Source organism: Mastigoproctus giganteus, chromosome 9 (assembly GCF_048544385.1).
Source record: "Mastigoproctus giganteus isolate SK-2022 chromosome 9, ASM4854438v1, whole genome shotgun sequence".
NCBI classification, from domain to species: Eukaryota; Metazoa; Arthropoda; class Arachnida; order Uropygi; family Thelyphonidae; genus Mastigoproctus; species Mastigoproctus giganteus.
The window spans coordinates 72,881,679-72,897,220 of record NC_143583.1 but is presented as its reverse complement, the minus strand read 5'-3'; the positions used below and the strand labels follow the sequence as shown (position 1 = coordinate 72,897,220).

At 39.7% G+C, this 15,542-nt stretch overlaps 1 protein-coding gene across 4 annotated transcripts in view; it reads right to left on the bottom strand.

The window, feature by feature from the left end:
• The window catches only part of LOC150080448 (kielin/chordin-like protein), a 1,054,752-nt gene that overhangs the window by 554,270 nt on the left and 484,940 nt on the right, over nt 1-15,542 (bottom strand). For all 4 annotated transcript variants that reach the window (XR_016547392.1, XM_090381408.1, XM_090381409.1 and 1 more), the window contains one exon: nt 14,852-15,102. Coding sequence is in view for 3 of the 4 variants with exons in the window: in XM_090381408.1 (XP_090237534.1) it covers nt 14,852-15,102 (251 nt within the window). In the remaining variant the exon portion in view is untranslated. The remainder of the gene's footprint in view (nt 1-14,851; nt 15,103-15,542) is intronic.

Genomic DNA, 15,542 nt, shown 5'->3' with positions numbered 1-15,542 from the left:
TGTATTTGTGTGGGATAATAGCTCTTTTATTCCACTTGTCCCTATTAGACTTAGAAAGCAAAAAGTAGATGAAAGTAATAGTTGAAGAAGAAGAAAAGAAATGGTGTAGAAGAATGAAAGGGACAATAACTCCTTCAACTCACACCATTCATAGACTCCTCGAATAGGCAACGCTTCCCCAGTAGGGAAGACTGTTGTTACCTATTCTTGGAAACCTCTGGTCAGCATCAGGTTCCCCCTGGTGACTGTTTTGGAGCATGTTGGCTCCTCAACAGTGCGTGGGCAGGTACCCTGGTGTTACAATAGTGACAACCCAGTTATGAAGTATAACTCCACAATATGAGAGAGGCCTGATGGTGTGCATGGTTTAATCTAAAATATATTTCTTGGCTAAATTAAGGTGAATTCGGGCATTCAAGTCAAGTGAACCCAATTTCGGCAAAGTCCGGATGGTCTGTGACAGCAAAATCCTCTGCTTCCACCTTCACAATGGTGGGCCTGTTAGTAACTGTGGGTATAACCTCCATGCACATGCACACTGTGAGTGATCACCCAGGTGTGAACCAATGTAAGCAGGGGTCGAGGTGTGGTGCCCACACCACATGGAGGAATGCCACCCCTCTGTGTTATCAGGCAATACTAGGTGGTAGATGACTCATCAACCGGTGAAATACCACCACTTTGCTTATTGGAGGTTTGAAGTGGTGGAACCCATGTTTAGTTTCCTGAGCTCAGTTCTGGTCAACCCTTCCCCAGCTCTTCCATCATGCAGTACGACTGATAACTTTTGAGGTTACGATGAACATCATGCTGAGATCCAATGTTCCTTACATTTCAAGAGTACAGCTCTAAAACAGTATTAGCAGGCCAGCTGCTAGTTAGTACACCAGACCGAACCTATTGGTAACTCTTTAGGAGGTTTGCGGATCAGCTAGTGTATAATCTTCCTACCTCTACTCTGGCAGATAGTGACTGGAGAGAGTCCGAGTAGTGTGTGTGTGCGGGGGCATTGTCAAGGACACATTATGTCAAGGATCTGGGTATATTCTTACAATGTGTACGCCATATCCAAAAATTTCATTACCTCATACAGCATGTCCCCCCCCACTTTTTTGCCATCGAATACATCATGAATTGTCAAACTAATAGAGTAAGCTTATCTGCGAAAAGACCTAAACCTCCCAAACACTTCCTAGTTTATTTCATACATATACGGGGTCTCACTTCTAATCTCAACGATGTCCATTTCCACTTGCAGTCTGCCAAACCCCATGTACTTTTTCTGACAGAATCTCAGTTATCGGTTGATTCGACCACTGCTCATCTCAGTTGCCCAAATTATTCACTACATGATTCCTTTGGCCTGAAAGGTGGTACTTGTGCATATGTCTGTACCGATATTCCCTGTCAGAAAATTGGTAATTTGGAATCTCCTCATTTCGATCTTCTCTGGCTTAAAATCTCTCTACCTCATTGTGTCAAATTCATCTGTTGTCTCTACCACTCTCCCAGCTCTGTCAAGAGTTGGGAGAATGGTAGAGACAACAGATGAATTTGATGTCTCTTCACTTGGAGCTCTTTGACTTCCTCTCTTTGCAACTTGACTTTCTCTAGTCCAACTTTCCTAACAATGAGGTAATTTTCCTTGGCGATTTTAATGTTCACAAATCCAGCTGGCTTCCGTTTTCTAATCACACTGACCCAGCTTGTCAAGATGCTGAGGCTTTTGCAATTACTAATGATATTGCGCAGATTGTTCATTTACCTACAAGAATACTGGACAATTCTAACCATGCAGCCAACACGCTTGATTTTTTTCTCACAAACAACCCTTCTAAGTACATGGTCAAAGTGAGTGGTCCTTTAGGCACCTCAGATCACAACTTGGTGATTGTCTCTTCTCCAATTAGCCTTTATCTGATGGCTATTTCCAACCTCGCATTGTTTGGCATTACAAGAATGCAAAATGGGATGACCTGCAAGATTTCTGTTCTTCTTTTCCTTGGTCGAATTACTGTTTCAAAACTTCTGATGTCAAAGTTTGCTCAGATCATGTCAGTGAAATTATTCTTGTAGGAATGGAATCCTTTAATCGACACTCCACTTTGAAATCTCATCCTTTATCTAAACCTTGGTTTTCCAATAAATGTGCTAAGGCTGTTCAAGATAAAAACATGCATATCGTAATTGGCTTGTTTCCAAATCTTCAGATTCATTTTCTGCCTACACAAAAACAACAATTGTAAAGCAGTTATTAATCAGTCCAAACTAGATTTTGAACAGGCTAAGAGTAGAAAACTTGCTTCTTGCCCTAATCGTTGCTGAGCATTCTGGTCTCTTGCTAAAGCTAATGAGCGCAACTTTTGCCCATCTCTGCTCCCACCTCTGTCAAAATCAGATGGTTCTGTTGTCACTTCAGCCAAAGATAAAGCTGACCTGCTAGCATCCCATTTTTCTTCCAACTCATGTATTAATGATCTTGATAAAACATCTCACACCATTCCCAAAAAGCTCCATTCAATGCCTCCTATTGTCTTCCATCAAAAGGACTTCAGAAGGATTTTGACGAATCTTGATGCTAAGAAAGCTCCAGGTCCGGATGGTATTTCTCCACATGTTCTCAAAACCTGTGCTCCTGAACTTACTCCTGTTCTTTGCCACCTTTTTTCACTTTGTTATTCCAAAGGTGTTTTTCCTTCTGCTTGGAAATTTGCTCATATCCAGCCAGTTCCTAAAAAGGGTGACAAATCCCTCCCATCAAATTATTGTCCCATTGCAATTACTTCTACTCTTCCTAAAGTAATGGAGAAATAAATTAACTGCCAACTCTTAAACTACCTAGAAACCTTCTGTCTGATCAATGATTGCCAGTATGGATCCCGGCAAGTGTCAATCCACTGGTGATATTCTGGCTTATGTTACCCATTTATGGACAAATTCAATGGAAAAGTTTGGGGAAACACAAGCAGTTGCTCTTGATGTCTCAAAAGCTTTCAATCGGGTTTGGCATAAAGGTCTCCTATACAAGCTTCCATCTTATGGTTTGCTAACTGTTTTTTGCAATTGGTTATGCAGTTTTCTCTCTGATCGCTCACTGAGGGTGATGGTAGATAGCTCTCTGTCTTCTAACTTCTCCACTAATTCTGGTGTCCCCCAAAGTCCAGTTCTTTCCCCCACTCTTTTCCTCTTGTATAATAATGACCTTCTTCCATTGACTGGAAATCCTATCCATAGTTTTGCCGATGATAGCACATTGCATTCCACTTTCCATTTTGAGAAACCTTGTCCTGCTCAATCAGCTTCAACTTCTCGAAAGTCTGCTACCGATTTCTTAAATGCCGATGTCCAGGTAATTCTCCAGTGGGGCAAAGACAACTTAGTTGATTTCAATCCTTCTAAAACTCAGTCTTGTCTTATATCTCGCAAAAAGGATTCTTTTGCTCCTATGCTTATCTTTAGTGACACTCCAATTTCTAGGCAAAATGAAATATCTCTTTTGGGGATTACTCTGACTTCTAATCTCTCTTGGCACAAGCACATTACAATTATTGCTCTTTCTGCATCTAAAAAACTTGGTTTTCTCTTTCGCTCTCGGCATTACTTTTTTTCCAAACAGCTGCTCACTCTGTATAAATCGCAAATCTGCCCTGCAATGGAATATTGTTCCCACATCTAGGGTGGTCCCCCCAAAACCTCTCTCAGGCTTCTTGATTCCATTCAGAAGAGGGCAGTTAGGTTAATTAATGATTCATCTGTAACAGAGTCTCTCCACTCGCTGTCTCATAGATGTTCTGTTTCTGCTGCATGCCTCTTCTACAGATACTTCCATGGGCACGGTTCTTCTGAACTGACTTCTATAATTCCCACTCTCTCTTTCAAAACAGTTCAAACACGTGCCGCCACCAGTCAACATCCATTTGTTGTCCAACTTCAAACTCACAAAATCAACTTTTCATCTTCCTCGTTTATTCATTCAACTGCCATTTTCTGGAACAAACTTCCTTCGTATGTATTTCCTGTAAATTACAGTCTGCAGAAATTCAAGTCCAATGTCAACAAATATCTTCTTTCGTCTTCTCAACCTCCAACCCAAGCACGGTATTAAGTACTATAGGTTCTAATACCTCTTGTGTTTGGGGTTTTCATAAAAAAAAAAAAAAATGCCTAAGAGTATGAAGGAGTTTAATTATGCATGGGTAATTAATTAAAATGATGCATTAAAACTACCTTGGTAGTAGAAATGATGTGTGTGCATTACCCATGCATAATTAAACTCCTTCATACTCTGAGGCATTTAAGAAATATCTTTTAGATTATTCAAAATTGATTTGTATTTTTTGATTCATCAACAAAGAGATGGGATCTTTTAAAGGCAAACTCAGAAAGAAATAAAACATTAAAAATAATTAGTGATATCAGATGGTCTGCAAGGGTAGATGCAATTCTAGCTGTTAAGATGAATTTTTTTTGGCATAAAAGAAGTTTTATTTACATTCTCTAATGATTCAAATGAAAAACCCTTAACAAAATTAGAATCAAAATAGCTGTATGATTTCTTTGAAGATTTTGAAACAACTCTTTTTCTTTTCATATGGCATTCAATTCTACATAAATTAAATCCCACAAATAAAAATCTTAAAGATAAAGATTCAGATTTATGACATGCTGCAAACCTTTTAAAATCACTGTCATTATACAGAGTCCAGTCACAATATTATGACCACCCCCAATGCAGATATCATGCATGCTTAGCGAATCATACAGCGCATGTGTCAAGTTCACACACCACAAGCATATAAGGTTTGATGTTCGGCATCGGTGAACACAGTAACAGCCTCCGTCATGAGGAAAGCATGTGACCTATCAGAGCTGGAAAAAGGCATGACCATTGCTATCGGGCCAGGGGTGCCAGCATTTCCGAAACAGCAGACTTTGTGAAATGCTCACATGCTGCAGTAGTGAAAGTGTATCAAGACTGGATGAAAGTGTATCAAGTAGTGAAAGTGTATCAAGACTGGACAGTTTTAACGACCCAACATGCCAATTGTGGAGCGCGACTGATCCCAGAGGTGAAGGTCGGCTGAAATAGTTAGTCAGGACTGATCGGCACGCTACTGTTGCTCAACTGGCTATCCAAATGAACCGTGGGGCCACCAGAAAGGTCTCCAACATGACAGTGCAGCGAACCCTGTTTCGCATTGGTCTCCAGAGTGGTGACAGCTCTCCATTTGGTGACAGCACCCATTGCTGACAGCCATTCATCACAAACAACGCCGTCAGTTTGCACAGCAATACTGACACTGGACCTCGACTGAGTGGCAATGGGTTGCTTTCTCTGATGAGTCACAGTTTATGCTCCACCGAGTGGATGGACGGTGCCATATTAGACGTGAAACCTCAGAGAACAGACACCCAGACACGACTGATGGCAGAAGGCAGGCTGGTGGGGGTGGTGTTATGGTCTGGGAAATGTTTTCATGGCATGGCTTGGGTCCACTGATGCCTCTGGAGGGCACCCTGAATGCAAATGGTTACCTATCGATTTTTGCCGATCAGGTATACCCATACATTGCCCCCATGTTCCTGGGGGCAATGGTATCTATCAGCAAGGCAATGCACCATGCCATGTCACCAAAATTGTCAGTGAGTGGCTTGAGGAGCACAACGAAGACTTCAAGCTACTCCCTTGGCCACTGAATTTCCCCGGATCTTAACCCAATTGAAAATCTATGGGACCACCTCGATTGACACGTCAGATGATTGGATCCTCCACCAAGGAACCTACAGGAACTCCAGGGCGCACTGCAGTCTGCATGGTTACAGATACCCGTAGCAACCTTCCGTGGACTTATTGAGTCCCTCCCACGGCAGCTGGCTGCGGTGCATGCTGCGAAAGGCATACCGTATTTTCCCATGTATAAGACGCACCTTAATTTTGGGGCCTGAAATTTGAAAAAAAATGTATAACATAAAGCTATTGAACTCAAGTTTTATTCATCATAAAATTCATATAACTCCTCATCCATTAGCTTGTCCTCATCTGTGTCTGATGACGAATCACTGTCTTCATATATTGCCTCATCCTCAGTTCCATCTATGGCATTTGAAATGCCACACTTCTTAAATGACTTGACAACGATCTCAATCTTGATATTATCCCAGGATCTTTTCACCCAGGTACAAACTTCTCCTATAGTTGGTTTCTTCACTCTTCCTGCTGGTGTCAAATTGTCCCCAGAAGACTACATCCATTGGTTCCATTCGTCTCTCATGGCAGCTTTGAAGGGTTTGTTAATGCTGACATCAAGTGGTTGGAGCTGGAATGTTAAGCCTCCAGGTATGACACAAGTTTTGTTTTTTGCTCTGCAGCAATCTTCTTTGTATTTTTTGTTATGTGTGCCCTGAATTGATCAAGCACCAATAGGGCAGGTTTGCGTAAGAGCCCACCTGGTCTCCTACTCCAAACTTTCTCAAACAGACCTTCATCCTATTCTGATCCATCCAACCCTTGTCATGAACATGGACAATTACTCCTCGAAGAACGTCTTCTTTTGGCATTGTTTTTCGTTTGAAAATCAGCATAGGAGGCAGCTTGGTTCCGTCGGCACAACAAGCTAGAACAACTGTATAATGGCTCTTTTCATGTCCACTTGTCTTCACAGTTATAGTTTTCATCCCCCTTCTTATCAACAGTTCTGTTACTTGGGACATCAACTTGAAGGGGGACTTCGTCCATATTTGCAACCTGCCCCAACTCAAATTGATGTGTCTTCAGACATTGAATGACAAAACGATGAAATTCAAGGATCTTCTGCTCATAGCTTTCAGGCATCTTTTGGGCAAGTCTGGTGCATGTACGCTGCTTAGTCCATTCCGTTTCTTGAACCTGAAGCACCAATTGTGTCCTCCTTTGAAATCAGTAACTTCTTTTTCATCAGCAATTCTTCTTGCCTCATGCTGAACCATCTTTCTGGACACAGGAATTCCAATTGCCCTTTGCTCCTCAATCCATATCTTCAATACCCTCTCTAAATCAGGCCATTTTGCTGACTTGCCTGTCATGGCCTTCTTCTGCTGTGGCGTTTTCAGTAGAGTTTCTTCTTCTTCTTCCCATAGCCAGTCTCGGATTGTTTTCTCAGTTGGAGGAGGACCAAACTTACGTTCAGCAGCACGATTTCAATTCACTTTTTCAAACTGGATCGCTTTTAACTTGAATTCAGAACTGTACGAAAATATTTTCTGAGCCATTTCTGGGCAGAACGTGGCAAAACCTAATATACCGGTAACAAGTGCGAAACAATGAGTGCAAAGACAACAAGCGCGAAACAATGAGCGCAAAGACAACAAGCGCGAAATGCAAGTAAAAAAAATCTACAACCACTGTATAAGACACACCCAGTTTTTAGACCCCAAATTTTACAAAAAAAGGTGTGTCTTATACATGGGGAAATATGGTATATTCTAGATACTAGGTAGGTGGTCATAATAATGTGACTGGACCCTGTATGTTTTTTTTTTTTTTTTTATGTGAACCCCAAACACGAGAGGTATTAGAACCTATAGTACTTAGTACCGTGCTTGGGTTGGAGGCTGAGAAGACGAAAGAAGATATTTGTTGACATTGGACTTGAACTTCTGTAGATTGTAATTTTCAGGAAATACGTTTAAGGAAGGTTGTTCCAGAAAACGGCAGTTGAATGAATAAATGAGGAAGATGAAAAGTTGGTTTTGTGGGTTTGAAGTTGGACAGTAAATGGATGTTGGCTGGTGGCGGCACGTGTTCGGACTGTTTTGAAAGAGAGAGCGGGAATTATAGAAGCCAATTCAGAAGAACAGTGCCCATGGAAGTATCTGTAGAAGAGGCATGCAGCAGAAACAGTACGTCTATGAGAAAGTGAGTGGAGAAGAGACTCTGTTACAGATGAATCATTAATTAACCTAACTGCCCTCTTCTGAATGGAATCAAGAAGCCTGAGAGAGGTTTTGGGGGCACCACCGCAGATGTGGGAACAATATTCCATGGCAGGGCGGATTTGCGATTTATACAGAGTGAGCAGCTGTTCGGAAGAAAAGTAACGCCGAGAGTGAAAGAGAAAACCAAGTTTTTTAGATGAAGAGGAAGCAATATTTGTAATGTGCTTGTGCCAAGAGAGATTAGAAGTCAGGGTAATCCCCAAAAGAGATATATAATTTTGCCTAGAAATCGGAGTGTTACTAAAGATAAGCATAGGAGCAGAAGAATCCTTTTTGCGAGATATAAGACAAGACTGAGTTTTAGAAGGGTTGAAATCAACTAAGATGTCTTTGCCCCACTGGAGAATTACCTGAAGATCGGCATTTAAGGAATTGGTAGCAGATTTTCGAGAAGTTGAAGCTGATTGAGCAGGACAAGGTTTCTCAAACTGGAAAGTGGAATGCAATGTGCTATCATCGGCAAAACTATGAATAGGATTTCCAGTCAATGGAAGAAGGTCATTAATATACAAGAGGAAAAGAGTGGGGGAAAGAACTGGACTTTGGGGGACACCAGCATTAGTGGAGAAGTTAGAGGACAGAGAGCCATCTACCATCACCTTCAGTGAGCGATCAGAGAGAAAACTGGATAACCAATTACTAAAAACAGTTGGCAAACCATAAGATGGAAGCTTGTTTAGAAGACCTTTTTGCCAAACACGATCAAAAGCCTTTGAGATGTCAAGAGCAACTACTTGTGTTTCACTGAACCTTTCCATTGAATTAGTCCATAAATGGGCAACATAAGCCAGATTATATAACCAGTGGATCGACACTGATGGAATCCATACTGGTGATCGTTGATCAGACTGATGGTTTCTAGGTAGTTTAAGAGTTGGCGGTTAATTGATTTCTCCATTACTTTAGAAAGAGTAGAATTAATTGCAATGGGACGATTATTGGATGGGAGGGATTTGTCACCCTTTTCAGGAACTGGTTGGATATGAGCAAATTTCCAAGCAGAAGAAAAAACACCTTTGGAATAAGAAAGTGAAAAAAGGCAGCAAAGAATAGGAGTAAGTTCAGGAGCACAGGTTTTGAGAACAAGTGGAGAAATACCATCAGGACCTGGAGCTTTAGCATTTTAGCATTTAGCATTAGTAGAGGCATTTGATGCAAGAAAGCAAGCTTATGCAGCATCAGCCAAAAAAAAAACAGTAACATAAATAAATAAAAATAACCACTTCCACTTCACCCCTCTGTTCGTTCGAAATACCTGTCCAGCTGAGCCTTAAACTTATTTAGGCTATCAACTTCCACGACAAGGGATGGAAGTCTGTTCCACCTACCAACCACCCGCTGGCTAAAGGCAAATTTCCGCACATCTATCCTACATCTGTCTTTCCTCAATTTGAATTTATGCCCTCTCAGGTGATTATTCTGAGCAAGAGGAAGAATCCCATCAGCATTGAGCATGCTCAAACCATTCAAGGCTTTGTACACCTCTATCAGATCACCTCGCTGGTGCCTAGTTTCCAGACACTGTAATTTGCAAAACTTAAGCCTTTCTTCGTAAGAGCACCCCTTTGTCCCATTCACCAATCTAGTTGCCCTTCTCTGTACTCGATCCAGCAGCTCTACATCCTTCTTGAAATGAGGCCTCCAGGCCTGTATACAGTACTCTAGGTGTGGCCTGACCATTGCCTTATACAAGGGAATAATCACCTCCTTATCCCTGCTAGAAAAATTCCTATATATCATTGACAATACACCATGAGCTACTCTTGCAGCCCGTCTGCACTGCTCAGAGAACTTCATATCTGCCTGCACAACCACCTCCAGGTCCCTTCCATTCTCTACCACTGTCAGTGTAGTACCACAGAGTTGATACGTTGCTCTGGGGTTGCTGTTTCCCATATGTAGTACTTTACATTTGTCAATGTTAAACTTCATTTGCCACCTCGAAGCCCATCTGCTCAACCTTTCCAAATCCTGTTGCAGCAGCATAGTGTCAGTAGTATCCTTGACAACCCTGCCAACCTTCGTATCGTCTGCAAACTTGGACATTAAGCCTGATATACCATCATCAATATCATTTATAAATACAGAAAACAATAAAGGACCCAATACTGAACCCTGAGGGACTCCACTAATAACATTAGTCCACGATGAGCAGTGTCCATTGATTACCACTCTCTGTCTTCTCCCCCTCAACCACCCCTTTATCCATAGCAGCAATTTGCCTCCAATGCCACACTGCTCCAATTTGTGCAGCAGTCTTCCATGTGCAACAGTATCAAAAGCCTTTCTAAGATCCAAGTATATAATATCAAAGTTATTCCCTGCATCCAGTTCTTTTGTGACTGCATCATAGTATCCAATCAAATTGGTCAGGCAAGACTTACCCTTAACAAAACCATGCTGTGTCCTAGCTATAACTGAAGTCGTCTAGATGATCCTGCAGTGCTTCTTTAACCAGTGCCTCCATTAATTTTCCAGGAACAGAAGTTAAACTCACAGGTCTATAATTACTAGTGTCAGCCGTTGATCCCCCTTTGTGAATTGGGGTCACATTTGCACATCTCCAGTCCATGGGTACCTCCCCTGAGTCCAAGGAAGCTCTCATAATTATGGCTAAGGGTTTGCTTACTTCCTTTGCTGCCTCCTTTAATATAACTGGATAGATCCCATCCACCCCAGGTGCCTTTCTTGTGTTTATCTTCAACAATTTCTCCTCCACTTTGCTCTCAGTTATTACAAGATTCTCTAGCTTACTGCTAGAGTTGAATACACCTCTGGCATTCCCCTCGCTGAATAACTCCTCATGTGTGAATGTTGATGCAAAATATTCATTTAGTTTGTTAGCTACCTGAGCAGGGTCATCAACAGTTGACCCATCGATCTCAAGTGGACCAATCTGATTCATCCCCTTCCTTCTAGAGTTTACATAAGTAAAGAACTCTTTGCTGTTTTTCCTTGCATCCCTTGCCAAGGATCTCTCGTAATCTGCCTTTGCCTGCCTAACCTCCTTTGTAACTTGGTTGCATATCAACTTGTATCTATCATAGGCCTTTGTGTCATGTGTTAATTTGTAAGTATCCCATGCATTTTTCTTCTCTGCCATATGCCTCATTAGTTCATCTGACATCCATTTTGGCCTAAACCTTGAACAATATTTCTTAGTTGGTATGTAAAGCCTAGTAGCTTCCAAGATAAGTTCTTTGAATGCTTCCCATTTTGAATTTGCTGTTGGCAATATCATCAGTTGATCCCACTGTATAGAATTTAAATACTGTCTCAGTCCATTGTAGTCGCCTTTACGAAAGCAATACCCCTTCCCTTTACCCCTAATGGTAGTTACCTCTTTGAGTAACTCCCACTTCAGCACACTGTGGTCACTGCCACCAAGTGGTTCATTTATCTGTAGATTCTTAATGCATGAAGAATCACTACTGATAATCAAATCAAGAGTATTACTTCCTCTAGTTGCCTCCCGAACATGCTGATGTAGAAAACAATCATCCAATAAATCCACAAAAGCCTTGCTACTGTGTGAGTGACCAGCCCCCAAATTCCAGTCAATATCTGGGAAATTAAAATCCCCCATTATAAGACTCTCTGATTTACTACCCCACTCTATTTATCCGAACAGTTTCTTATTATACTCATCAGAGTCATTAAGCCTATAGCACACTCCTACTCTCAATTTTGATCTCCCAATGCTTATGTCACACCAAACTGACTCGACACTGCACTGTCCAGCGATTTCGACTGGCTTCACTTCCTTGGATTTTATGTGTTTTTTAACTAATAGCATAACCCCTCCTCCCTTCCTATCCTGTCTATCCTTTCTGTAGACATTGTACTCCCCAAATTCCAGTTCTGCATTCCTTATATCTGTGTGACACCACGTCTCTGAAATCCCCACAATATCTGCCTTTGATGTTTTGAGCAATACCTCAAATTCATCAAATTTATTTACTAAACTCCTAGCATTGGTGTACACACAAGTATACATGCACCTGTTCTTTTTCTTAGCTTAGCATCAAGATTCATCAAAATCCTTCTGATATCCTTTTGACAGAAGACCACAGGAGGCATTGAATGGAGTGTGTTGGGAATGGTGGGAGGTGTTTTACCAAGATCATTAATACATGAGCTGGAAAAAAAATGGGATGCTAGCAGGTCAGCATTATCCCTGGCTGAAGTGACAACAGAACTATCTGGTTTGGACAGAGGTGGGCAAAAGTTGCTTTGGCAAGAGACCAAAATGCTCAGCTACCATTAGGGCAAGAAGCATATTTTCTACTCTTAGCCTGTTCAAACTCTAGTTTGGACTGATTAATAACTGCTTTACAATTGTTGTGAACTTTGGTGTAGGCAGAAAATGAAACTGAAGAATTAGAAACAAGCCAATTAGGATATGAAACATTCTTCTCTTGAACAGCCTTAGCACATTTATTGGAAAACCAAGGTTTAGATAAAGGACGAGATTTTAAATTGGAGTGTCGGATAAAGGATTCCATTCCTGCAAGAATAATTTCACTGACACAATCTGAGCAATCGTTGACATCAGAAGTTTTGAAACAGTAATCCGACCAAGGAAAAGAAGAAAAGAAGTCTCGCAGGTCATCCCATTTTGCATTCTTGTAATGCCAAACAACACGAGGTTGGGAATAGCCACGAGATAAAGGTTCCATTGGAGAAGAGACAATCACCAAGTTGTGATCTGAAGTGCCTAAAGAACCTCTCACTTCGACCATGTACTTAGAAGGGTTATTTGTGAGAAAAAGATCAAGCGTATTGGTTGTATGATTAGGATTGCCTGGTATTCTTGTAGGTAAATGAACAATCTGTGCTAGGTCATTACTAATTGCAAAAGCCTCAGCATCTCGACCTGCTGGGTCAGTGTGACTAGAAAACGGAAGCCAGCTGGAGTTGTGAACATTAAAATCATCAAGGAAAATTGTATCAGACATTTGAGGTAACAATGAATTTTTTAAGGCTATAGAAGCCGAAGTTTAGACATTAACTAGCAATAAAGATTATAAATCTGATAAAGTTAGTAATCGGCAGAGAAAATTACAACTTGATGAAAAAAGAGATCAGGGTGGTGTGCAACTGACAGGACAGGCACACAATCATTTGTTGTAAATTGTTTAAATGTTATTTGTGATAAATTGTTAGTAGAAATCAACAGACATGTTGAGGCATATCAAAATATTTTAAATTATTTTGCTATAGTTACAAATTTAAATTTAACGGAAACAGCATCAATTTAATAAATACTTACTCAGATGATATTGATGACAATGTTTTTAAAGAAGAATTAATGCATTTTATACATTTTGCAAAAAAATGAAAATTTCAATTTACCTTCTTTGATGTTGTTGTTATTTGGTTTTTAGGAGCATTAGCAACTAAGGCCATATTGCTCCGGGGATATGCAGTGGTCATTCCCTGACCTTTCCGCACCCACCGTATTTTGTGGTAACGGGTTCGAACCCCGGTTTAATCAAGAAGCGTGTGCTACACACTGCTGCTCCTGCTCACCTAGCTATGGAGGCACCTTCTTTGATGTACAAAGCAATTCAAGGAGGACTAATATCAATATTTCCTAATGTGGCCATAATTTTAAAAATATTTTTGTCAATTCCTGTTTCAAATGCATCAGCAGAACAATCATTCTCTGTGCTTAAAAGAGTCAAGAATTATATTATAAATTCACTTGGACAAGAAAAATTTAAGTAATTTGGCAATAATTTGTATTGAGAATGATATTACAAACAGGATTGATTATAATGAACTGATATACAATTTCTCAGCCCTAAAAGCATGAAAAGTCCAAATAAAGTAGTGTAAAAAAATGCTTATTAGATTAAGTGTATGTATTATTTCTGAATTATTCTTCTGGGTTAAATATTTTCTTATGTCACATAAATTTTGTTTTGTTGTCACAATAAAATATTCTTTATTAGTTTTTTCTTTAGATGAGGCCCCAAATTCCATTTTGCCTTGGGCCCCATGAAGATATAATGCACCACTGGGTGTAACTGCATCTGTGCAATGGTTCATTCACTGAAAATGTTATTTCAGAAATCTAAAAGATATTTCTTGGCTAAATGCCTAAGAGGATGAAGGTTAACTTATGCATTACCCATGCATAAGTTAACCCCTTCTTATTTCACAAATGTGCAGAAAGAAGAACTCAGAGTCTCCATATTACAAAGGGTGAAAATTTGGCATAAAACCATTCATTTGTTAATGATTTAAGTGATGCAGACATATAGAAACAATATGAAGCGTGTGAAAGTTTCCTGAATGTTTTTCCAACAATTACTGCGCTTCAAATAATTATGCTCTCTGACAAGTGTGCAATTTACCATAGGGCAAAAATGATAAAAGTATGTTTATTGCTGGGGAGTCCAAGAGGAGCCCAAGCTCTTTTTGTGGAAATGAAATACAATCCACCACACATTATGATGTGGGATACAATGTCTGCCATACACTAGTTCAGTGTGCATTTCTTTGAGGATTCTATCAACCAAAAACATACCTCAGCACTTACAGGAACGGTTTCCTCATATGTTATAATTAGGGATACTTGGTACAATCATTGTTTCAATGAGATAGCGGCCCCTAGTACATCTTGCTAACAGCACACGGAAATTTTTCAACAAAGTATTCCAAGACAAGTAAATTGGCCATAGCTTCTAAATTTTATCTGTCCCCTCTATAGCTTTTTTTCCATTGTGTGAAAAATTTATAAACAAATTTTTTACCCAAAATTAGTATTAATTATAAAATTAACAAGATCTGCACACAAATAAAATTTCATCAAATGTAAGAAGAAAAAAAACCATAGTAATTTTAATTCAGACTAAAAATTAAATATTACCTTACAAGTACAAATGTTACATGGCCCATCTCGCCATCGTGAACCATGGCTATGGCTTCCACACATACCACACTTTGGACAACACTGATCAGGGAGCGTTATTATGCTGTGCTGATCACAGAATGGTAATGAAGGACAACTGACTGATGAGCATGAAACATTTCCATCTCTGCAGGAACATTTGATGCAAGGATTGTTAGGATGGACAAAATTTACACCATTTGCATATATCTGATTTTCCCAACTACATTCTGAAATGTAAAAGAAAGAAAATATGTATTAGTACTACTTTTAAATTATGGGTATATATTTTTTTCTTATAAATGAGTAATATGTTATGTGTTCAACCTTGAAAAAAAAATAAAATAAAAATAATAACTTACAAGAGTGTACCAATTTAATAATTTAATTTAGTAACAACAGCTGCAAGTATTTCAGATTCTTCAAATTTCCCAAAGATGGCTATTCCTGTGTAATAATATATAGAAATATGAAATTAACATAGCAGTAATTTAGTTAGATGGATGAATAACGTGGTTTTAAATTTCATATCAATCTTCTTTCTGAACGCAAAATCAACTATAAAGATGTTTATGTGAAAAATTATGGATTTAATATACCTGATGGAGTTTACAGAAAACTATCTGTTAATTCATCAGTCAAGCAATTACACATTAATTAACATACAATT